Source organism: Emys orbicularis, chromosome 20 (assembly GCF_028017835.1).
Source record: "Emys orbicularis isolate rEmyOrb1 chromosome 20, rEmyOrb1.hap1, whole genome shotgun sequence".
In the NCBI taxonomy this organism is placed as follows: domain Eukaryota; kingdom Metazoa; phylum Chordata; order Testudines; family Emydidae; genus Emys; species Emys orbicularis.
In genome coordinates, this window is record NC_088702.1 from 11,676,044 (window position 1) to 11,698,764 (window position 22,721).

Below are 22,721 nucleotides of genomic sequence, written 5' to 3' on the forward strand. Positions count from 1 at the left end.
ACACTAGAGCATGATGACTGAACCATGCAATAACCAAAGTTGGTGTAGACACTTCTACCCCACCTCACCCCAAACCCCCACCCCAAACCTCTCCCCATCAGACCCCATCAACCCTGACCCCAGGGACCCCCCTCAACATATGTCCCCATCACCCCTAGGAACCCCTTCCCCCATCTGACCCCATCATCCCAGTCCCAGGGAGCTCCCTCCCCACCTGACCCCCTCCCCACCTGACCCCATCACCCCTGGCCCCAAGGAGCCCCCTCAACATCTGTCCCCATCACCCCTAGGTGCCCCTTCCCCCACCTGATCCCGTCATCCCAGTCCCAGGGAGCTCCCTACCCATTTGACCCCATCACTCTTGGCCTAGAGAACCCCCTCCCCATCTGACCTCTTCATCCCTGGCCCAGAGAGCCCACTCCCTATCTGACCCCATCACGCCCAGCCCCAGGGAGCCCCCTCCCCATCTGACCCTGTCACCCCAGCCCCAGGGAGCTCCCTCCCCACCTGACCCCATCACCCCCAACCCCAAGGAGTCCCCCCCATCATCCCTGGCCCAGAGAGCCCCCTCCCCATCTGACCCCATCACCCCTGGCCCCAGGAAGCCCCCTCCTCATCTCACCCCATCATCCCTTGACCCAGAGAGCCCGCTCCCCATCTGACCCCATCACCCCCAGCCCTAGGGAGCCCCCTCCACATCATCCCTGGCCCAGAGAGCCCCCTCCCCACCTGCCGCCATCACCCGGCCCATGAGTAAGGTGTGTCCCTCATTCAAGCTGGAACCCTGACAAGCTGTGCAAACCCCAGGGCCTCCTAGAGAAACAAGGTGTTGAGCTGTAGAGGCGCACTTCCCAGGTTGCTGGGTGCTGTCTGCCCTTCCCCCACCACATTCCATACTTGTGTGCGGCTGGTGCCGGGTGCATCATGTCATGACACACGTCCTGACATGTCGTGATACAGCTCACCCCATTGTGTGTGGGGGGGAGTATTACCAGCTCTCGGCCTTGTTTGTGTGCATTAAGGAGTCTCCCTAGCCGTGGGGGTGGCTATGCCACGGGTGAGGGGTTCTCCCACTCCCCACGGGTGGAAATGGGGAAAGGGCTCAGCAATCCTGTGAAAGAGGCACAAAGGTCAGCGCTGGGTCCCTGAATGTTGCTACTGCCCTGGGGGCTCAGCCCAAGAGCCCTGCCCTGCGTTGGCGCCATCATGGGGATGCCCCCGAAGCAGCTGGGATTGTTCATGGGCTTCCCGTGGACAGGAGCAGCGTCGGAGCTCCCTGGATCTGCACAGAGGGTGGATGGAGCCGTGGGGCTGGGCACACAGCGGGGAGGTTCTTGCTTCCTGGGTTGCTTGGAGCTGGAGCGTAGCTGGGAGTCCCTCTGCTTGCAGGGGGTGCTCTCCTCCCCACCCCTGGGAGCGCTACTTCTGGCACGGCGTGTAGCTGACGTGCTGCGCGCTGCCGTGGTAGGGGTGCAGGTGACCACCTCTGCATGGGCCAGCAGGGGCACTGTCTCTGTGGGCAGGGATAGGCAGCGTGAGGTCACTCCTCCCTGTCCCTTTAGCACCCGGCCCCCTCCGCCGGCTCGCTTTGTGCCAGGGCCCAGCCTGCCCACAGTCTGCTCGTCCTCAGGGCGCATGCAGGGTCGCTCTGGGTGCCAATGCAGCCGCTTCGGGTCACAGCGTCACCCTGAGCCTCGGGCCCCCTCCTCCCTGGTCTCACTCTATCGTTCCAACCTCTTCCAAGCTCTGCCCATTTCCCCTCTTTTTCCTTAACCCCCTTTCTTTCCCTGCCCCCTCCCCCTTGTTCCCCACCTCCCTTCCGCAGCGCCCTCTTCCCCCAGCCCAGAGGCGTCACCTGATCTCGATGGGCACCACAGGCTGGCACTGCCTCCGTCTGCAGTACCACAGCAGGGCCCAGAGGATCGAGAGCAGCAGGATCAGGAGGAAAATGGCTCCCAGGACAGAGCCCACAATGAGCCCCACGTTCCTTGAACCTGCGGAAGGGGAGCAAACCTGTCACCTTCTCCCCTCCCCGCACCGGGCTGGGACCCACGCCCAGAAAGCACCGCAGGGACTTCTGGCCGCTGAGCCCCATTGACACCCCTGCCTGACGGGCACTGGGCCATATTCACTCTGCATGCCCCATGGGCGTCCCCTGCTGGGCTGCCCATGAGGCCCTGGCCTGGCCCATGTAATCAGGGCCGGCTCCAGGCACCAGCTTGCTCAGCTGGTGCCTGGGGCGGCAGATTGTTGGAGGCGGCATTCTGCCCAATCCTAGGGCGGCACGGCCGCCTTTTTTTTTTTTTTTTTTTTTTTTTTTGTTCTTGTTAACGCTCCGGCCGCCCTGTAGGGGGCGGCGGCACGGAGAACCAGAGCGCCCTGCAGGGCAGTCCTCTTCCTTCCCTCCCCGCCAACCGGAGTGGAGCCCTCGTGGCAGGTGGCAGGAGGCGGCGCAGCGGGAGGGGCCGCGTGGCAGCATCCCTGCTGTAGCCCTGGCCGCCCCCTTCTCTCTCTCTCCCGTCCGCTCCCTTCCCCTTCCCCCGCCCCCAGCCGGTCCCCCTGCACCCACGCTCCGGCCGCGCCGCAGGTTTTTTTTTTTGCTTTGCCGTCCTGGCCGCCCCGTTGTTGTTTTTTGGGTTTTTTTGCTTGGGGCAGCCAAAAAGCCAGAGCCGGCCCTGCATGTAATCCATGGGGCCCTGCATGGGCAATAGCTCCTGTGAGAAGGTGCCTGCTGCGCGGGGTCAGTGCATTAGCCTGGAGCTGCAGCTCGGCCCCAAGAACCTGACCCTCTCTGGCAGCTGGTCAAAGGACTCAGCCCCGGCAATGGGGGAGGGGATGGGGGAGTCTCCATTGTTGTCTATGGGTCATTGTTCCCAATGCGGGAGGCAAGGGGGATTAGAATCATAGAGGTTAAGGCCAGAAGGACCCATCAGATCATCCAGTCTGCCCTCCCACACATCACAGCCCACCAGCCCTCCCCCCACAGCGCCCCCATAGAACCGGGATTACACTAAAGTATCGCAGCCCAGCAGAGCCCTAGCTATGGGGCGCCAGCCACAGAGCCCAGGAGGGGCCGAGTCTCCATTGTTCCCTATGGGGGGGTTCTCTATTGTTCTCTGTGGGGGGCTCTCCATTGTTCCCTATGGGGAAGCGGGTTCTCCATTGTTCCCTGTGGGGGGTCTCCATTGTTCCCTATAGGGAAGGGGGCTCTCCATTGTTCCCTATGGGGAAGGGGGGGTCTCCATTGTTTCCTATGGGGAAGGGGTGTCTCCATTGTTCCCTACAGGGAAGGGGGGTCTCCAGTGCTCCCTGTGGGCTGCTGGGAGCTGAGCTCTGTTCAGGCTCCGACCCCGCGGGCTGCCCCTCACACTGACATCCCCTCGGGGCGCTCACAACACAAGGCTGGTCCCGCTTCCAGCCCAGCCTGGGCTCAGGGCTCAGCTTCAAGGAGCTACTGCCAGACGCTTGGGTCCTGCCCCGCTGGGCGCTCTGGCGCTTGCCCCCTGTCCTGGCCTTGTGCCCCCAATCCTACCTGTGTAGCCGGCGCGAGGGACGGAGACGCGCACCATGCACTGGGTGTAGCCCACCCTGTTGGTCACGCGGCAGCAGTAGGTCCCGGAGTGCTCCTGGGACAAACTCTGGATCATCAGGTCCCCAGAGGCTTGCCCTGCATAGGAGAGACCCAGCCCTGAGTGAGCCCCCACAAAGTACCCCCCAACAGGCGGCGCCAGCTCCTCCACCCCTAGGGGGCCCTGGGACAGCGCAGGGCAGCCAGAGCCCCCTGGCAACACATCAGGGCCATGCCTGGGCCCACCCCCAAAACCACCCTGGCTGCTCCATCCATGAAAAGGGTCCCCCGGGTGCCAAGACTTGAGGAAACTCATGTCATAGACATTGCCAAGGGGAGGCTCCCAGCTCAGCACAAGAGCATCCCACCCTCCAGGGGCCCGCACGTCTCCCCTGCACCATCCTGGGCCAAACACCCCACGATGAGCTCAGCATAGTGAGCAGCCCACCTCACAGGGACCCCCCGCCCACTGCTTACCCTGCACTGTTCTCGGGGGCAGCCAGCCCATGGCATAGTCCCCTCCCATCTTGGACCACTGGTAGGAGAGGGGAAGGGAGCCCCCGTCAGAGCAGCACCTAAGCATGAGGTCGCCGCCCCTGACCGGCTCCCCGTCCATCCAGCACCGAGGGGTGGCCGGCTTCTCTAGGGAGAGACACAAATTGCGACAGTTAATGGGATCTAGTAAGGAGCAGCAGGGATGGACAGGCAGACACGGCCATGCTCAGAGATAGACAGACCGGCAGGCAGAGCCTGGGTACAGCAGGCATGAGGTGGCAGTGCCCCCTGAAAGGGGGAGTCAGAGGATGGGGATTGCTGATGGGCAGGCAGAGACGGATTGGTGGGCAGGGGTTGGTGGGCTGGGATCAGAGCATGGGGACTGATGGGCAGGGTCGGTGGCCTGGGGTTGGCGTATGGGGACTGGCGGGCAGGGTCAGCGTATGGGGACGGGCGGGCAGGGTCAGTGGGATGGTGACTGGGTGGCAGGGTTGGTGGCCTGGGGTCGGCGCATGGGGACTGATGGGCAGGGTCGGTGGCCTGGGGTCGGCGTATGGGGACTGGCGGGCAGGGTTGGTGGGCTGGGCTCAGTGCATGGGGACGGGCGGGCAGGGTCAGTGGGATGGTGACTGGTGGCAGGGTCGGTGGCCTGTGGTCGGAGCATTGGGACTGATGGGCAGGGTCAGTGGCCTCGGGTCGGTGTATGGGGACTGGCAGGCAGGGTCAGCACATGGGGACTGGCAGGCAGGGTCGGATCAGCAGGCAGTGTCTGTCCACAGGGAATGGCGGGCGGGGACGGTGGGCAGAGGCAGGTCTCGGGGGGTGGGGGGGTGCTAGTGATGGTTAGGTCAGTGGTTGGAGTTTAGATCTGTGGGCGGGGTTAGGTTGTGGGGGTTGGGTCAGTGGGTGGGGATTGGAACTCACCTAGCACAGTGACGGTGGCCTGGTGGGTGTCGGCAGTGGGTGGGGGTGGGTCAGTGGGTGGGGGTGGGTTAATGAGTGAGGGCTGGGTCAATGGGTGGGGGGGATCAGCAGGGTTGGTGGGACTCACCTAGCACAGTGACGGTGGCCTGGTGGGTGTCAGCAGGGATTGGTGTTGGGTGAGTGGGTGGAATTTGGGTCAGTGGGTGGGGTTGGGCTAATGGGTCGGGTTGGGTCAGTAGGCAGAATGTGGGTCAGTGGGTGGGGGGGGGATCAACAGGGAGGTGGGACTCACCTAGCATGACAAGGGTGACCTGGGGGGTGTTGGCAAGGGTTCGTGTTAGGTCAGTGCGTGGGGTTGGCTTGGCAGGGGTTGGGCCAGTGAGTGGGCTTGGTCAGTGGGCAGTGGATGGGTCGGGGTCAGAGGCGGATTAGAGGTTTGTGGGGGCCTGGGTCAGAGAAAGTGGGGGCCCCTTTTTCCTGCAGAGCAAGCCCCCGCCCCCCGGCAGGAGTGCTGGGTGGGCGAGTGGGTTGGGGCACGGGCACCCATTTCTCTGGGGGGCCCCCAATTGGCTGGGGCCCCTGGAAACGGGCCCGGTTGGCCCAGTGGCTAATCTGCCACTGGTGGGGGTGAGGGGCCAGCAGGCGGGGGTGGGACTCACCGAGCACAGTAACGGTGACCTGGTGGGTGTCGACAGTGGCTTTCTTCACCCTGCACTCATAGGTGGCTGAGTCTGACATCTGCAGGTTTGCCAGGAGGATGGAGGCATCATACAGGCTTGGGTCCTGGGCCACAAATGACACCCTCTGCTGCAGGCCTGGGGCGCTGCCGTACCTGATCCTCTGGTCCTGGTAGGTCAGGAACTGATGGGGAGGAACCAAGCAGCAGTGAGCTATGGTGGGTGGTGAGCAAGGGGGACTGGAGACCGGCCAAGGGGCAGAACCAGGGCAGGAGCAGCACTGGGGGCTGAGAATCCAGGTCCTTAGGGACCGTCCTGTACAGGGAGCTGCTAGAGATGCATGTCCTACACCAGCGGTTTTCAAACTGCAGGTCGGGACCCCAAAGTGGTTGCAACCCAATTTTAACGGGGTCACCAGGGCTGGTATTAGAGTTGCTGGGGTGTGGGCCCACGCCCCAGCCCCAGCCCCAGTCCCAGCTCTACCACCGAGGGCTGAAGCCCGAGCCCCACTGCCCAGGGCCAAAGACCGAGGGCTTCAGTCCTGGGTGGTGGGGCTCAGGTTCCAGGCTCCCCACCTGGGGCTGAAACCCTTGGGCTTCGGCTTTGCCCCCCTCCCCCAGGATGGTGTGGCTCGGGCAGGCTCAGGCTTCGGTCTCCCCTCCAGGGGTCGTGTAGTAATTTTTGTTGTCAGAAATGGGTTGTGGTGCAATGAAGTTTGAGACCCCCCGGTCTACACTGATGGCAGTGGGTGCGGGGTGCGGGGGGGGGGGGCGGGAAATGCCCTGGCCCAGGGACTGGGGCCGACTGGGAGCGGAGATGCTGGTGGAGCCCAAGCAAGGTGAGCTCAGTGTCCAGGCATGGGGAGGGGGGGATGTAAGGGATTCTGTGGAAGGCGGAAGTGCAGGGCCCGGGGGAAGGAGTCACGGCCCCAGGAGCAGAGAGTGACAGCCCCTCTTGAGGGAGGCCTCTTGCTGGGGCAAGTCACAGGGGGCAGCTGGGACAGGACAATTCAATGGACCCTGGGGGGGACCCGGACCTGCTGCTGGGGCTGCGCCCAGGGGAGGCTTGAGAATATGCACACACGTAAGGGTGAGGAAGGGTGGCAGGGTGCCGTCAGCCAGGTTGGCAGAGTGGGCAGCGCCCAGGGGTCTCTGCAATCGGACTGGATCCGCGGGAGATGGAATCTGAGCAAGGACCCAGTGCTGGGCAGGGGGTAGCAGCCCATGTGCCCCCTCCCCCACGGGGGGGGAGGGGAACTGAGGCAAAGGCAGGGGCAGGAACTTGGCCAAGGTGTCCCAGGAAGCCAGGGGCAAAGCTGGAAACAGACCCCAGGGGTCCTGCTCCCAGCACAGATTCCAACTGGGCCTTGCTAAGGAAGTGGGATGAGGGGCAGGGCTCAGACTCACCGGCAGCCTCTGGTCAGGGTTCACCATGGTCCATATGATGTCCAGGTTGGTGGGTCCATTGTCCTCGGGCTCCAGGATATAGGGGCAGCCCAGCCTCACAGAGTCCCCCTGGGCCAGATACAGCACCTGCTGGCCCTTTGCATTGATCCGCACGGCCTCCAGCAGAGCTGAGGGACAGACAGACACAGCTGCCCATCAAGACAGGACAGACAAACTAGTGCTGGGCAGAGCATCTGCAAAGAGAGGGAGGAGTCCCCGGGCGCCTGCTGCGGAGACTGAGCCCTTCCCGCAGTGCCCAGAGCCAGCTGTGCAGGGAGCCAGTCCAGTGGCCTGCCAGTGTGGGAGCAAGTGAGGGGATTGTCAGACAAGGGGCTCTGGGGGAAGCATGTCCCATCAGCTTTTAGAAGATAGGGGAGCATTATCCACGCAGGGACTAGGCTGTGCCCTGGGCAGAGATGGGCTCCTTTCACTGGAGCTGGGCTCTATTGCTCGGTATTTGCTGCAAGGATCCCGCTTGGCCCTGTCAGAATACAGCGAAGCAGGGTGGGTTTTGCCCTGTGTCTGAGGCCAGTTGGGGTGATCTCTGGTTAGTACTTACCGCAGGCCAGTGAACTGAGACAGCCCCTAGGGGGAGCCACACTGGGGATGCTGGGGCTTGATCTGAAATTCCGTGCAGCAGGGGGCACACGAGTGTGCCAGTCCAACACATTCCAGCCACCAGAGGGCAGCGTCCTGCACAAAGCCCCCAGCGGATGAAGTGAACAATTTCACTCAACAGACTTTTAAAGTTGCCAGTTTCAGCAAGAACACACCCAGCCTTAGTACTCTGGGAGAGCAGCCTGCTACCAGCCTGAGGGGACCTCCCCAGTGTTTCATTGTTGTGTAATTAATTAGTGACTCTTCGCAGAGCACTTTCTAGGTGCAGTGTAATCCAGGTGCAAAGGGCCCTCACCAGTGTCACTATGTGGGAGGACAGAGCGCGGGAGAAGGGTGCTGTTGGCTGATGGTTACTCCTGCTGCAGCTGAGGGGATTCCAGCTCAGGTAGATACACATATGCTAGCTTTGATCAAGCAGCCGGCGCACTACAAATAGCAGCGTAGCTCTGGCAGCACAGACGGTGGGATGGGCTAACCACCTGAGCAAGCACCCGGAGTCCTGGGTGGGACCAAACTGGGGGTAGTTATCCCAAATCTCCTACCACCCATGCCGTGGCATCTATACTGCTCTGTGTAGCCCAATGGTTCCCAACCAGGGGTACATGAACCCCCGGGGGTACACAGAGATACATCAACTCATCTAGATATTTGCCTAGTTTTACAAGAGGCTGCATGTAGCGAAGTCAGTACCAACTACAATTCCATACAATGACTTGATTATACTGCTCTATGTACTATGCAAGGAAATGTAAGTACAATATCTATATTTCAATCGATGTATGTTATAATGATATGGTAAAAATGAGAAAGTCAGCCATTGTTCAGTAGTAGTGGGCTGTGACACTTTTGTATTTTTATGTTTGATTTTGCACGCAAGTAGTTTTTAAGTCAGGTGAAACTTGGGGTACACAAGACAAATCAGCCTCCTGAAAAGGGGACAGTAGCCTGGAAAGGTTGAGAACCACTGCTGTAGTGCACTAGCTCAATCAAAACTATTCTGTGTCCACCAACCTGATCTGGAAATTACACCTCCAGCTCCAGTGTAGACGGACCATAAGAGGTTCTTCTCTTGCTGCATTTTGTCAGCGCTGCTCCATACGGGAAGTGCCCGATTTATGGAGCCGGAGCACTTTTGTGACGCACTAAGGGCTTGAGTACACAGGTGTCAAGTGACCGGCACAGCAACATGGCTACAGGGGAATAACTATTTGGCTCTAGCTCTGCCTGCTAAACTGCCCGGTGTGAACGCTGCTCCGGAACAAGAATGATTGTATTCCAGTATAATCGCTCCTATTCCATAATGAACTCCCTGTTATTCTGGAATCAAGTGTCCCCACAGGGAAGTTATTCCAGCACAGCTATTATTGTTATTATTTATTAGGTGTATTACCGTAACACCTAACAGCCCCATCCAGGGACCAGGCCCCATGGTGCAAGGAGCTGTACATTATTTATTAGGTGTATTATCATAGCGCCTAGCAGCCCCAGCCAGGGACCAGGCCCCACGGTGGTCGGGGCTGTGCAAATGCAAAATAAAGAGACAGTTCCTGTCCCAAGGAGCTCACAGGCTACAGCACAGGAGTTATTCCACTGCAGCTATGCTGGGCAATTTCCCCATGTAGATGAGCCCTACATTGCTAGGCTGGGAGCCATGGGGAAGGAGCGGGGTTTAGAGCCAAGTTCACTGGCATTCCCACCCTCTCCCAGATGCTGAGTTGGGGTGGGTCTGGGTGAAGCTGCTGGTCAGGCCGGGTCTTATTTACCCCAGCTGGTTTGCCCATTGCAATCTGCACTGGGCCAGGGGCTTCGCCTTCCACACCAGGCTCCCTGTCGCTGGCTGGGGAGGGCCTGAGGGGTTCCTCGGAGGAGCCTACCTGGCGTTAGACACAAGAAGAGGAGCTGGACAGTCCCTCGCCCAGCCATGGTCCTGCAGCCTCTCCCAGCGTATCCAGAGCAGCAGAGAAGAGAGACGATCCTGGGTGGGGAGCTCGGAGACAGGGAAGCAGAGCGTCTTGGGGCTGCTTTTATCTGCTGGGGCTGGGTGTTCCTCCCTGCAAGGAGGATGCCTTTTGGGTGAGTGAGGAGGTGAGTGAGCGGCTCCAAGCTGTGAGTGTGAGCTGCCGCCCGCTCCCTCCTGTGCCTACCTGGTAATTAACCTTGGCTTGGCTGGCATGGGCTTTCCTGCCAGCCGGGCCTGTCGCCCTGCATCCCTCTCGCACAGGGAGGCCTGACGGGCGGCTCTCTAAGCTCAGGGCTTGGGAGGGAGGCTGGCAACAGCCGGCCTCAAAGCTTTTAATGGGGCCTCAACCCACCCCAGAGCTTACACCTACAGCATCAGCGGGTGCCAGTGACCTGGTAGCAGGAAGATGCCTACTCGCCCTGTGTGGTGTGTGCAGCTGTCAGGCTGCCGGCCCCTCCCCCTGCACCAGCCACAAGCCCAGACCAGGTGCCCGCTTGTCACACGGCGTCTCAAGTGAGAGGTAGGGTTGCCAACCCTCCAGGATTCCCCTGGAGTCCCCAGGAATTGATCTTTAATTAAAGATTATGTCATGTGATGAAATCTCCAGAAATACATCCAACCAAAATTGGCATCCCTAGTGAGAGAATATCCCAGATCTGGCCAGGCAGCAGGGACGGGGGCAGGGCAGGCTGCCTGTGCCGGCAACCTCTGCCTCTGGTGCCAGACGCAGAGGGACCATCTGCAGAATGAGCAAAACCAGAGGAGGATTAGAAACAGCCAGGGAGGGAGGGTTAACATGAGTCGACCTGGGTGTGAGCGTGTGACACAGGGAGCAACAGTGTGTGACAATGAGCCTGTAACAGTGAGTGCACTGTGATGGTGCGACTGTTAGCATGTGATGGGGTGTGAAGGGGTGTGACGGGGTGTGTGACTGAGCATGTGATGGAGTGTGACTGGGGGTGTGACTGTGAGGATGTGACTGTGTGTGACAGTTTGTGTAACTGGGAGTGTGTTACAGTGTGTGTGAGATGGGGTGTGACAGTGTATATGACTTTTGAGCATGTGATGGGGTGTGTGACTGAGCATATGATGGGGTGTGATGAGATGTGTGTGACTGAGTGCGTGAAAGTGAGCATGTGACTGTGTGTGGCTGTGCGTGTGTGATGGTTTGTGTGACTGTGTTACAGTGTGTGTGAGATGGAGTGTGTGACTGAGCGAGTGATGGGGTGTGACAGTGTATGAGTGACTGTGAGTGTGTGACAGTGTGTGTGACTTTGAGCGTGTGTGATGGTTTGTGTGACTGTGTGTGTGAGATGGAGTGTGACAGTGTGTGTGACTGTGAGCATGTGATGGGATGTGTGACTGAGTGTGTGACAGGGTGAACCCAAATCTAGATGTTCCCATGCTCATATTGCTCCTCCAGGTGCTCTGAGTCCCCCCACAAGGGGCCTGGGCACCGCGTCTCAGGGTGTATCTTACCCACAGTGTTTGTGTGCGGCTGTGAGAGGGACAGCGTGCATGTGAGGGGTGACAGTGTACATGTGGTGGGGTGTGGCACGCCAGTCAGCACTGACTGCTAGTGAGGAGCGACCCCTACGGAGTCACCTGCCCTGCTCCCTGTCACACAGCACCCCTCAGCAGCAGGGTGGTGCACTAGAGCCAGTGTTGACTGGGAGAGGAGAGCGCCCCCTACTGAGCCCCCACCCCGCTCCCTGCAATACAGCACGCCCTAGGACTACACTGTCATTGGGGCCACCACTGACCCTGAGGGGACAGCACCCCCTACTGAGCCCCCCCATCCTGCTTCCTGCAATACAGCACGCCCTAGCACTGGACAGGGTCACTGGGGTCAGCCCTGACTCTGAGGGTGGTGCTCCTGCTTCACTCCCTGCACTTACTTTCCCTTGAAAATCTCTGCCAGGAGCTGAACCTGCCCAGCTGGGGTAATCCAGGGAGATATGCATCCTAGCAGCCCGAGGGGATCTCCCCAGTGTGCTGTTATCATGTAATTAACTAACTAATCTTCACAGAGCACTTTCAATGGCATTCAAGTGTCACTGTGTGGGAGGGAGAGGATCAGGAACAGGAAGGCACATGGATGCCTGAGGAGAAGGGTGCTGGCTGATGGTCTCTCCCGCTAAAGGGATCTGAGCACCCCCCCGCCATGGAGGAGTTATGTCATTAAATCTGCCTAAGGCCCCCCATGAGGCCCCCCATGAGGCCCCCAGTGCTTGTGAAGGCCCAGGCTTTTCCAGCAGGTCAGAAAATGGGGACATTAGCACAAGAATTTGTCTCTTTTTTCCACCAACTTATTTTTCAGAGTAGCAGCCGTGTTAGTCTGTATCCGCAAAAATAACAGGAGTACTTGTGGCACCTTAGAGACTAACAAATTTATTAGAGCATAAGCTTTCGTGGGCTACAACCCACTTCTTCGGATGCATATAGAGTGAACCATATATTGAGGAGATATATATACACACACATACAGAGAGCATGAACAGGTGGGAGTTGTCTTACCAACTCTGAGAGGCCAATTAAGTAAGAGGAAAAAAACTTTTGAAGTGATAATCAAGATGGCTCAGTACAGACAGTTTGATAAGAAGCAAGTGTGAAAATACTTACAAGGGGAGATAGATTCAATGTTTGTAATGGCTCAGCCATTTCAACTTATTTTTGAAATTTTCTGACCTGCTCCAACCAGTTGAGAATCTGCCGCAGGCCAATGTGGCCAGCTCTTGCGATTTCATCCTGAGATTTGCAAGCTTCTTCATGCCTTAGGTCCTGGAATAGTGATATTGCAGCAGGACCTTGGCTTTTATTTGAATAAAAAGTTAGTTCTAGCACTTGTGGCTGAAGAAAAAAACATGGACTGAGTGCAACCCTTGAGCTCCAAACAGGGGGCAAAGAGACAGCTCCCAACATTTACCACTTTTAAAATAATCTCATGATTTTAAACCAATCTCACGATGTTTGAGCCCGGACTCCTGATTTTGTACCGTTTGGGGCTGGCAGTGCTGCATGTCCCTCTGCACCCGGCCTTAGGGCCCGGCGCACTCCTGACCTCTGGACTCAAGCAGAGCCACTCGCTACATCTAGGGTGAAGCCTGCCCCAGTACAAAGCACAGGAGCCCATCTGGACTTCAGTGGGATGAGCAGTGCTGGCCGCGTGCTGGGCCTCCTGACCTGTGGGGAGTTTCACCTGGAGAAACAAAAGGAGACTGGGAATCTTATCTGTTCAGCCCTGGCCCCTGGGAGCCCCAGCTGATGCTGGTGCCTCTACAGCAGTGGTTCTTAAAGCCGGTCCGCTGCTTGTTCAGGGAAAGCCCCTGGCAGTCCGGGCCGGTTTGTTTACCTGCCGCGTCCGCAGTTTCGGCCGATCGCGGCTCCCACTGGCCGCGGTTCGCCGTTCCAGGCCAATGGGGGCTGCGGGAAGGGCAGCTAGCACGTCCCTCAGCCTGCGCCCCTTCCCACAGCCCCCATTGGCTGGAGCCCCCAGTGGGAGCCGTGATGGGCCGAACCTGCAAACGCGGCAGGTAAACAAACTGTCCCAGCCCGCCAGGGGCTTTCCCTGAACAAGCAGCGGACCTGCTTTGAGAACCACTGCTCTACAGACCAGGCTGCGAGTCTCCCTTCCCAATCCCGTCCAAACCGCTTCTGCTGGTACCTGCGTGGTCAGGCCCAGGACAGGAAGTGGGTGGGACTCACCTGGGCAGCACCTGGCACCTCACCGGTAGGGCTGAGGTTAGAATTAAGGGGGACTCCCGTGGGGTGGGCACAGAGACCATGAGGAAGCAGCTGGAGAGGATGAGGAGGGAGAGAAGTGTTGCTGGGAAAATCCCCCAGGGCTGCCCATATCCCAGTATCGGGCACATCGATCCCTGTATGTGGGATGGCGCAAGACTGCAACCCCTTCCCCCACCCCCGCACCCCAAGCCTGCTGGTCTCAGAGGTCGAGGGGTGATTTGAACACTGAAGGAAGCAGGCAGGAGGCACCTTGGCTAGGATTGTTTCATCTCAGGACTCCACAGCTTAGTCCTTTTGAGTGACACTGCAATGGGGCCTGCTCCGTCCCCACCCTCTGCTGGCCAGAAACCAATCAGATGCTCCAGTGAATGGCACCTCCACCGTAGTTCTTTATATTCCCGTCACCAACCCCAACACAGTCTTGTGCAGCAATGTATTTACAGTGGTTTCTTGCGCTTTCCCACAGGACCGGAGGAGACCAGAGCTCTCCCTCTGGTGGGATCTCAGAGCATACTGGGCTTAGCTAAACCAATCCTCTTTCTCCCCACCCTCCTTCCTTCTTTCCTGTGTCTTCTTTTACAGTCCTCAGCTAATGGCCCCCAGACTGATCAGCTACTTTTCCCCAAAGTAGAAGGGTGCTCCACCCCAGCTCAGCCCTGAGGCCCCGCCTCCCACCTGCTGCCAAACAGCTGATAGGTGGCAGGCAGGAGGCACTGACAGGGGAGGGGGAGGGGGAGGAGCTGATTGGCGGGACCCACTGAACAGCTGATCAGCGGGTGGCTGCTGAGCACCCACTATTTTTTTCCCGTGGTGGCTCTGCAAAAAGCCTGCTCCAGGGTGCCACTCTCGGGGTGTTTTTTGTTAGTGTCTGGAGCACCACATGAACGCAAAGGGGATTCGTGCCAAGCCTACATGTACTCTGACTCTTACTAGAAACTGTTCATTTCCTCCACATGGCCTTCTGACTGTGGTGACAGCATCTTGTGCATGTCCTGGATGCGTCTGATACAGTCTCCAGGGATCTGTTTCATTCTCATACACCTCCTGATGCTTGTCTACACAGAGAAATGGACCAGAATAGCTGCCCTTGTGGACACAATAGAGTCCACACAGGGAGCTCTTCCAGAGCAGCTGATTCCACCATAGTTGTCAGTCAGTTTCCCTGTGTAGACAACCCTCAGAAAGGAGGAATATAGCGATGGAGCTCTGGACATCCTCACTGCAGGATGGGTGCCAGGAATCTCTCGGTCCTCAGACCAGATTCACAGGTGTATTTAGGCACCTAATGATGCAGGTAGGCACCTAGTGGCATTTGCAAAAGCCCCTGAGTGAGTTAGGCCCCTCAGCTGGATTGATTCCAATGGGAATTAGGCACATAGGAGTAAAGACCCCCAGGGACTAGATCCACAAAGCGGCTTAGCCATTGCAGTGCTGAACTCCTAGGCAGCCTGCTGTGCATTGGGATCCTCAGTGCTGAGCTGTGCACCCAGGCTGCCCATACAATGCATGGGGAGAGTTGGGCGCCAAAGGAGGGGATCCTCAGACACCCGCAAGCTGAGCAGGGAGCCCCCTAAGATGGCCAGGAGTGAAGTGCAAAGGGATGGGATTTAGGGCCCAGATCCACCAGGGGACGTAAGTGCCTAACTCCCATTGACCTGGGCCGTAGGCTGATGGGCCAGATGGAGGCACCTCTCTCCACTCAGGTGTCTTAGCCGTGAACTCTCTCCAGGAGTTAGGTGCCTGAGCCAGGTCTGCCCATTCTCATGGAAGAGGGAAACAAACCCCAGCCTGTTGTAACCAACAGCCCAGTATTTAGGACACTCACCTGGGAGAGCCACATTTAAACACCTGCTCTACCTGATTTGGAGTGAGGAATGAACATGTCTCCCGTTCCCAGCTGAGTGCCCTACCAACCTCTGTCGCTTACTCTCCCCCACCCTCACTCACTTTCAGCAGGCTGCGGCAGGGGGTTGGGGTGTGGGAAGGGGAGTGGGGTGCAGGCTCTGGGAGGGAGTTTGGGTGCGGGAGGGGGCTCAGGGCTGGAGCAGGGGGTTGGGATGCAGGAGGGGGTTTGGGGTGCTGGCTCCAGGAGTGGGCTTAGGGCTGGGCAGGGGGTTGGGCTGCGGGAGGGGGATTTGGGTACTGGCTCTGGGTGGGGGCCCAGGGTTGGGGCAGGGATTTGGGGTGTGGGGGGGGGGGAGGGGTGCAGGCTTCAGCCAGGTGGTGCTTACCTCGGGCAGCTCCCAGTTGGCGGCACAGCGGGGCTAAGGCAAGCTCCCTGCCTGTCCTGGCCCCGCACCGCTCCTGGAAGCGGCCGGCACATCCCTGTGACCCTTGCGGGGGCAGGGAGCTCCATGCGCTGCCCCTGCCTGCAGGCACCGCCCCCCAGCTCCCATTGGCCGCAGTTCCTGGCCAATGGGAGCTGTGGAGTCAGCGCTCAGAGTGGTGGCAGCACACGAAGACCCCTTGCCCCCCCCCATGCCTAGGGGCCACAGGGCCATGCCAGCTGCTTCCGGGAGCAGCGTGAGGCCAGGGCAGGCAGGGAGCCTGCCTTAGTCCTGTTGCGCCAATGGACTTTTAGTGGTCTAAAGTCTCCTGATTTGGCTTCAGTGGCCTCTGGGAGATAGAGCCCGATTCCGGGAGACTCCTGGCAAAACCGGGAGCATTGCCAATCCTATGACCTAAATCAGTGTCAGCTCCTGGCTCTGCAATGCCCAAAGTCATATGCCACTGACCAAACCCAGGTGAGATTAATTATCAGTCTGCTTCACATGGAGGCCCTGGCTTGGGCATCTCCACTCCTGGGAAAATCAAGCCCATGTCTGGGACAATTTGAGGACTTTGTCAGAGCTATGGCAGCGATCTTCAATGACCCCTGTCATGAGTGCATGGCTGAAGCCATGCTTCAGGTGTTGTGTCAGGGACACCGGAGTTCCAACGCTTGATAGTAGACATCAAGTGGAATGAGGCCACTCAGCATTATTATGTCTGGCATGGCCTAACCAGTCGTATTAAAGATGACCTGGCACAGGAGGAGTCCCCATCCAGCCTGGATGCCTTAGTCAACCTTTGCATCAAGATTGACAACCACCTGACCAAACCCTGCCACGGAAAAAGATGGTCCTCCCGACTCCTGTGAGCCCTCATGGCTCTGCCCCCCCCCCCCCCATCACCCATCCTGTCTCCATCTCCCAAACATGCAAGTCGATCAGGTCCAGCCCCACCTCTCCAACGTGGAGAAGAATTGACACAGAACGTCGGGCCTATACTGCAGGCCACCAGGTCAAGCTGCCCTGCCAAGGTCCAATCTGCACCCAGGTCAGGAAACACCAAGCCCCAGCTGCCATAGGAGGATCTGAGCTGGGTTGGTGTCCATCTCTTCTCCCCAGCAGTATACACAAACACTCATCCTCCAGTGCTCTGGTGATGGCCAATCAGTACCCAACACATCTCTGACTCCCTCTACAGTACCCTGTGATGTCCAACACCAACCTATAGGATTCTGATGGACTTGGATGCCTCAGGCAATTTCATGGATCTGGAGTTTGCCCGAGCACACAATATCTCCTCCCAGTGCAAGGACTCCACAAGTTAGTGGAGTCCATAGATGGGTCATGCCTTTCTACAGGATTGGTCATCCACCAGACATCTTTCTTAGAGACAATTACCCCTTGAGGCCACTGAGAAACCCTCCAATATGGGCTAACTCATGCACCACATTCACCAGGTGTCACTGGCATCCTGTGGCTCATTGCACATGACCCACGCCTCTGCTGGCGGTCAGGCACAATACGCTTTGACTCCCCATCTTGCCAACAATCCTGTTTCCCAGAGCTAACCTTGGACCAGCAACTCTTTATGGCTTACTCGGTCGTTCCAAGAATTCAGAGATGCAAAGAGAGGACCCAAAAGCAACTTTATAAACCCCCACAACCTCCCCAATGGCTCCAGATAGTCCAGTTAAATATCAACTCTATGCTGACATGTTCAACAACAAAAAAGCCAACACCTTACCATCTCATCACAGCTATGCCCATCCCATTGAACTCTATCTGGGAACAGAGGTTCCTTTCAGGTGTATTTACTCCCCCTCTGAACCCAAACTACAACTACTGTGGACCTATCTAGAGAAAAACTTGCAGAAGGGCTTCATTTTCCCTCCACATCCCCAGGAGGGGCCACAATTTTTTTCAAGATGAAGACTCTGGCCTTTTCTGGACTACTGAGTGCTGAACAAGATTGCAAACTGAAACTGGTCCCCTTACCACTGATTAATGAGCTGTTCAAAAGCTCTGCTCTGCCAAGGTCTTCCTAAAGACCCCTTCCTAAAGGGCTAACATACTTAGAGAGCTAAAGGCAGATGAGGCCTGGGATTATTTCAAGCTGAAGTTGCACGAGCTGTCCGAGGCCTGTATCCCGAGAAAGGGGAAACGGTTAGTAGGCAGGAGAATTAGACCTAGCTGGATGAGCGGGCGTCTCAAAGGGGCGATTAAGAAAAAACAGAAAGCATACAAAGAATGGAAAAGGGGGCAGATCGACAAGGAAACCTACCTTATTGAGGTCAGAGCATGTAGGGATGCGGTGAGAAAGGCCAAAAGCCGTGTAGAGTTGGACCTCGCGAGGGGAATTAAATCCAATAGTAAGAGGTTTTATAGCCATATAAATAGGAAGAAAACAAAGAAAGAGGAAGTGGGACCGCTGAAGCATGTAAATGGAGTGGAGATTAAGGATAATCTAGGCATGGCACAATATCTAAATGAATATTTTGCGTCGGTGTTTAATAAGGCTAATGAAGGGCTTAGGAATAGAGGGAGCGGGACAGAGGGGAATAAAGGAGGGGCGATTGACATTACAGTATCAGAGGTGGAAGCCAAACTTGACCAGCTAAATGGGACTAAATCGGGCGGACCGGATGATCTCCATCCTAGAATATTGAAGGAGCTGGCGCGAGAAATTGCAAGCCCCTTGGCGATAATTTTTAATAAATCTGTAAACTCGGGGGTGGTACCGATGGACTGGAAAATAGCTAATGTGGTTCCTATTTTTAAGAAGGGGAAAAAAAGTGACCCGGGTAACTACAGACCTGTTAGTTTAACTTCTGTAGTATGCAAGGTCTTGGAAAAATTTTTGAAGGAAAAAGTAGTTAAGGACCTTGAGGTGAATGGCAATTGGGACAAATTACAACATGGGTTTACGAAAGGCAGATCGTGCCAAACCAACTTGATCTCCTTCTTTGAGAAAGTAACAGACCTTCTAGATAAAGGAAATGCGGTGGATCTAATTTACCTCGATTTTAGTAAAGCGTTTGATACTGTGCCGCACGAGGAACTATTGGTTAAATTGGAAAAGATGGGGATCGATATGAAATTCCAGAGGTGGATAATGAACTGGTTAAAGGGGAGACTGCAGCGGGTAGTACTGAAAGGTGAACTGTCGGGTTGGAGGGAGGTCACCAGTGGGGTTCCTCAAGGTTCGGTTTTGGGTCCGATTTTATTCAATCTATTCGTTACTGACCTCGGAACCGAATGTAGGAGTGGGCTGATAAAGTTTGCGGATGACACAAAGTTGGGAGGTATTGCCAATTCGGAGAAGGATCGGGATATTCTGCAGGGAGACTTGGATGACCTTGTAAATTGGAGTAAAAATAATAGGATGAGATTTAATAGTGAGAAGTGTAAGGTGATGCATCTAGGGATGACTAATAAGAATTTTAGTTATAAGTTAGGGATGCATAGGTTGGAAGTGACGGAGGAGGAGAAGGACCTCGGAGTCCTGGTTGATCGCAGGATGACTATGAGTCGGCAATGTGACGTGGCTGTGAAAAAAGCTAATGCGATTTTGGGATGCGTTAGGCGAGGTATTTCTAGTAGGGACAGGGAGGTGCTGCTTCCGTTATACAAGGCGCTGGTGAGACCTCATTTGGAGTACTGTGTGCAGTTCTGGTCTCCTATGTTTAAAAAGGATGAACTCAAACTGGAACGGGTACAGAGAAGGGCCACTAGGATGATCCGAGGAATGGAAAACCTTTCCTATGAAAGGAGACTCGAGGAGCTCGGTTTGTTTAGCCTAACCAAAAGAAGGCTGAGGGGGGATATGATTGCTCTCTTTAAATATATCAAAGGGATTAATACCAAGGAGGGAGAGGAATTATTTCAGCTCAGTAGTAATGTGGACACGAGAACGAATGGATATAAACTGGCAGTGGGGAAGTTTAGGCTTGAAATTAGAAGAAGGTTTCTAACCGTCAGAGGGGTGAAATTTTGGAACAGCCTTCCGAGGGAAACGGTGGGGGCGAAAGACCTTTCTGGCTTCAAGATTAGGCTTGATAAGTTTATGGAGGGAATGGTTTGAAGGGATAACGTGGTTTTAGTCAATTAGGCATTAATGTGCCATCGCGGGTAAAATGAGGGTCCGGCTGTAGAATCTTGCCTGTATGCTCGGGGTACTGCTGATCGCCATATTTGGGGTCGGGAAGGAATTTTCCTCCAGGGTAGATTGGCAGAGGCCCTGGAGGTTTTTCGCCTTCCTCCGCAGCATAGGGCAGGGGTCGCAGGCTGGAAGATTCTGTTGTGGGTGGGTCAGCTTTTGTGGCCTGCATCATGCGGGAGGTCAGACTAGATGACCATATTGGTCCCTTCTGACCTTAAAGTCTATGAGTCTATGAGTCTATGAGTCCTAAAGTTGGACCTCCAAGGAGCTTATAACCTGGTGAGGATTCAGAAAGGAGATGAATGGAAGAGAGACTTTCATACCAGGTATGGCCGCTTTGAGCATTTGGTCATGCTGTTTGGGTTGTGCAACGCCCCAGCGACCTTCCACTTTTTCATAAATGATATAGTTAGGGATATACTGGACCAATTTGTCATTATTTATCTAGAAAACATACTCATTTTCCCTGAAAGTCGGGCCCTCCACAATTATCATATGCTCACTTCTTGGAGAGATTCTGCCAAAACCACCTTTATGCAAAGCTCAAGAAATGCAAGTTTGATAAGGATACTGTAGAATTCTTGGGATATATTGTCTCACCTGAGTGAGTTACCATGGCCCCATGTAAGGTGGCAGCAATATCCAACTGGGCATCACCCAAGGACGTATGCATGGTCTAGCGATTGCTGGGGTTTGCCAATTTGGTTCACCTAGTCTTTGAAGGCTCATTTGGCATTTCATTGACTGTAGAGGGCATTCACCTTGGCACCTGTCCTGATTCACCCAGATCCTATTAAACCATTTAGGAACAAGGCCAATGCCTTGAACTTTGCCCTTGGTGCAGTATGGCAACATGTGGGCCTCCACAACCAACTCCACCCCTTTCCTGTGCTTTCTTTCTCAGAAGCTAACCCCTGCAGAGAAAAATTACAATATTTAGAACAAGGAGCTACCAGCTATCAAGGTGGCCTACGAGGGATGAAGCCATCTCGTAGAAGCAACCCAATTCCCAATCCAAGTTATGATAGACCATAAGAACCTGGAATACCTACAGATTGCTAGAGGCCTTAACCAATGTCAGATCCACTGGCATCACTTTTTCACTCACTTGGAATTTTTGGTAACCTATCACTCAGGGACAAGAAACTGGAAGGTGGAAGCCCGCTCCCACAAAAACAAATATCTTGAACCTGGTGAAAGGCCCTGTACCACCATGCTCAAGGGTGTGAAGGGGATGATTAACAGCAGTCTGACATCCTCCATCCGCTCTTTGCTCCCCAGTGACCTGTTTGCAACCCAGATCCACCAAATCCTGAATGATGCAGGTACTCAACTCGCCTCCGAGTTCCAAATACAGAATGGCCTCCTCTATCGCAAGGATTGTCTTCATGTTCCACGGGGACAAGAAGAAGTTATTCACCTTGTGCAGTAACTCAGTTGTGCATACGCCTCTCAAGCCCTTCATAGGAGATTTTTAGTTAGCGGTGTAGGCCTTGCTGGAGCCTTAAGCATAAGTTCCACTTCAGGTGACTTCCAAGCAGTATCCCCAGATGGAGGAGGGAGCTTCAGAATAGAGTCCAGAACTGAAGTCAATACTGCAGAACCAAGGGCTGCATCAGATCTGATGGCTTTGATCAGGACATATGTTGAAAACATACACATGTAGCAGCCCTACATATTTCAGATACTGGTACATTCTTCAGTAGGCTGTGAGCTAGACTAGGCCTGGCTTTGGCAAAATAGCAACGCAGCAGGATTCAGCTAACCAAGTAAGCACATTCCTGACCAGAGACGAGAGTACAAAAACACACAGATCTCTCAAGTAACCACAGGGACACTACTCAAAGCGGTTACTCACCTTGTGCAGTAACTGCAGTTCTTCAAGATGTTTGTCCCTATGAGTGCTCCACTACCTGCCCTCCTTCCCCTCTGCCTCAGACTGCTCCTTAATGGATGTTTGGGTGGAGAAGGAACTGAAAGCAGCTCACCACACACTCCTGTATAGCCTTGGTGTCCTGGCAAGGAGGCATAGGGTGCATCCACAGGCTGAATGGACACTGGTTGTTGTTAGTAATGTGGAGTGTTGCTGATGCTGCAGCATTGATACTGCTGTTAGTGTTCCTGTTCTTGGAACTCCCATGTCAGCCGCACTAGCAGAGAGTGCAGCATGTTAATTCAGCTGACCTCGAGTTGAAGTTATTCATAAAAGAAAGACCACAGGCTCGGTTTGGTGGCAAAGGTGCTCGGCCAGGTTTAGTGTCAACAAAGCACAGTACTAGCCCACTGGTTCAATGGTTACAGGTACAATAACATATGTATTCTCGCGACAATGGTACCAACTCAGTCAACACACCAGAATGCTGTCCCCTCAGCACGTATAAAGATACCCCTCCTATGACTTCTCCTTTTATACACTGATACAAACAAGGTTACGTATTACACTCCAGATGTTGTTAGTTACCATCCTTATCCTTGTACCTGCGAGTTTGAACAAAGCATTGTCATCCATTAGCCTGTCATTCACTCCTTATCTTATGAGGGGTCAATGTTTCTTGTACTATCTCTTAGTAATGTGTTTACCATAGAAGTTGCCTGTGATCTGGTTGAATGTGCTATCACTCTCTGGGGGGGCGGGGGAGGGAGATGAATGCCTGCAGCATTATAACAAGCAATAATGCATCCAGAAATCCACCTTGATAGTCTTTGAGTAGAGATGAAGGATCATAGAATCATAGAATCATAGAATATCAGGGTTGGAAGGGACCTCAAGAGGTCATCTAGTCCAACCCCCTGCTCAAAGCAGGACCAATTCCCAACTAAATCATCCCAGCCAGGGCTTTGTCAAGCCGGGCCTTAAAAAC

The 22,721-nt window shown here is 55.5% G+C and overlaps 1 protein-coding gene across 1 annotated transcript; it reads right to left on the bottom strand.

Annotated features, from left to right (window-relative positions):
- Window positions 1-1,419: 1,419 nt before the first annotated feature.
- VSIG8 (V-set and immunoglobulin domain containing 8) lies at window positions 1,420-9,650 on the bottom strand. Its single transcript, XM_065419837.1, has 7 exons — window positions 9,602-9,650; window positions 7,071-7,237; window positions 5,647-5,848; window positions 4,046-4,210; window positions 3,533-3,667; window positions 1,856-1,994; window positions 1,420-1,513 (listed from the first exon to the last, which is right to left on the bottom strand). The coding sequence occupies exons 1-7, from the start codon at window positions 9,648-9,650 to the stop codon at window positions 1,420-1,422; spliced, it is 951 nt and encodes a 316-aa protein (XP_065275909.1).
- Window positions 9,651-22,721: the final 13,071 nt, after the last annotated feature.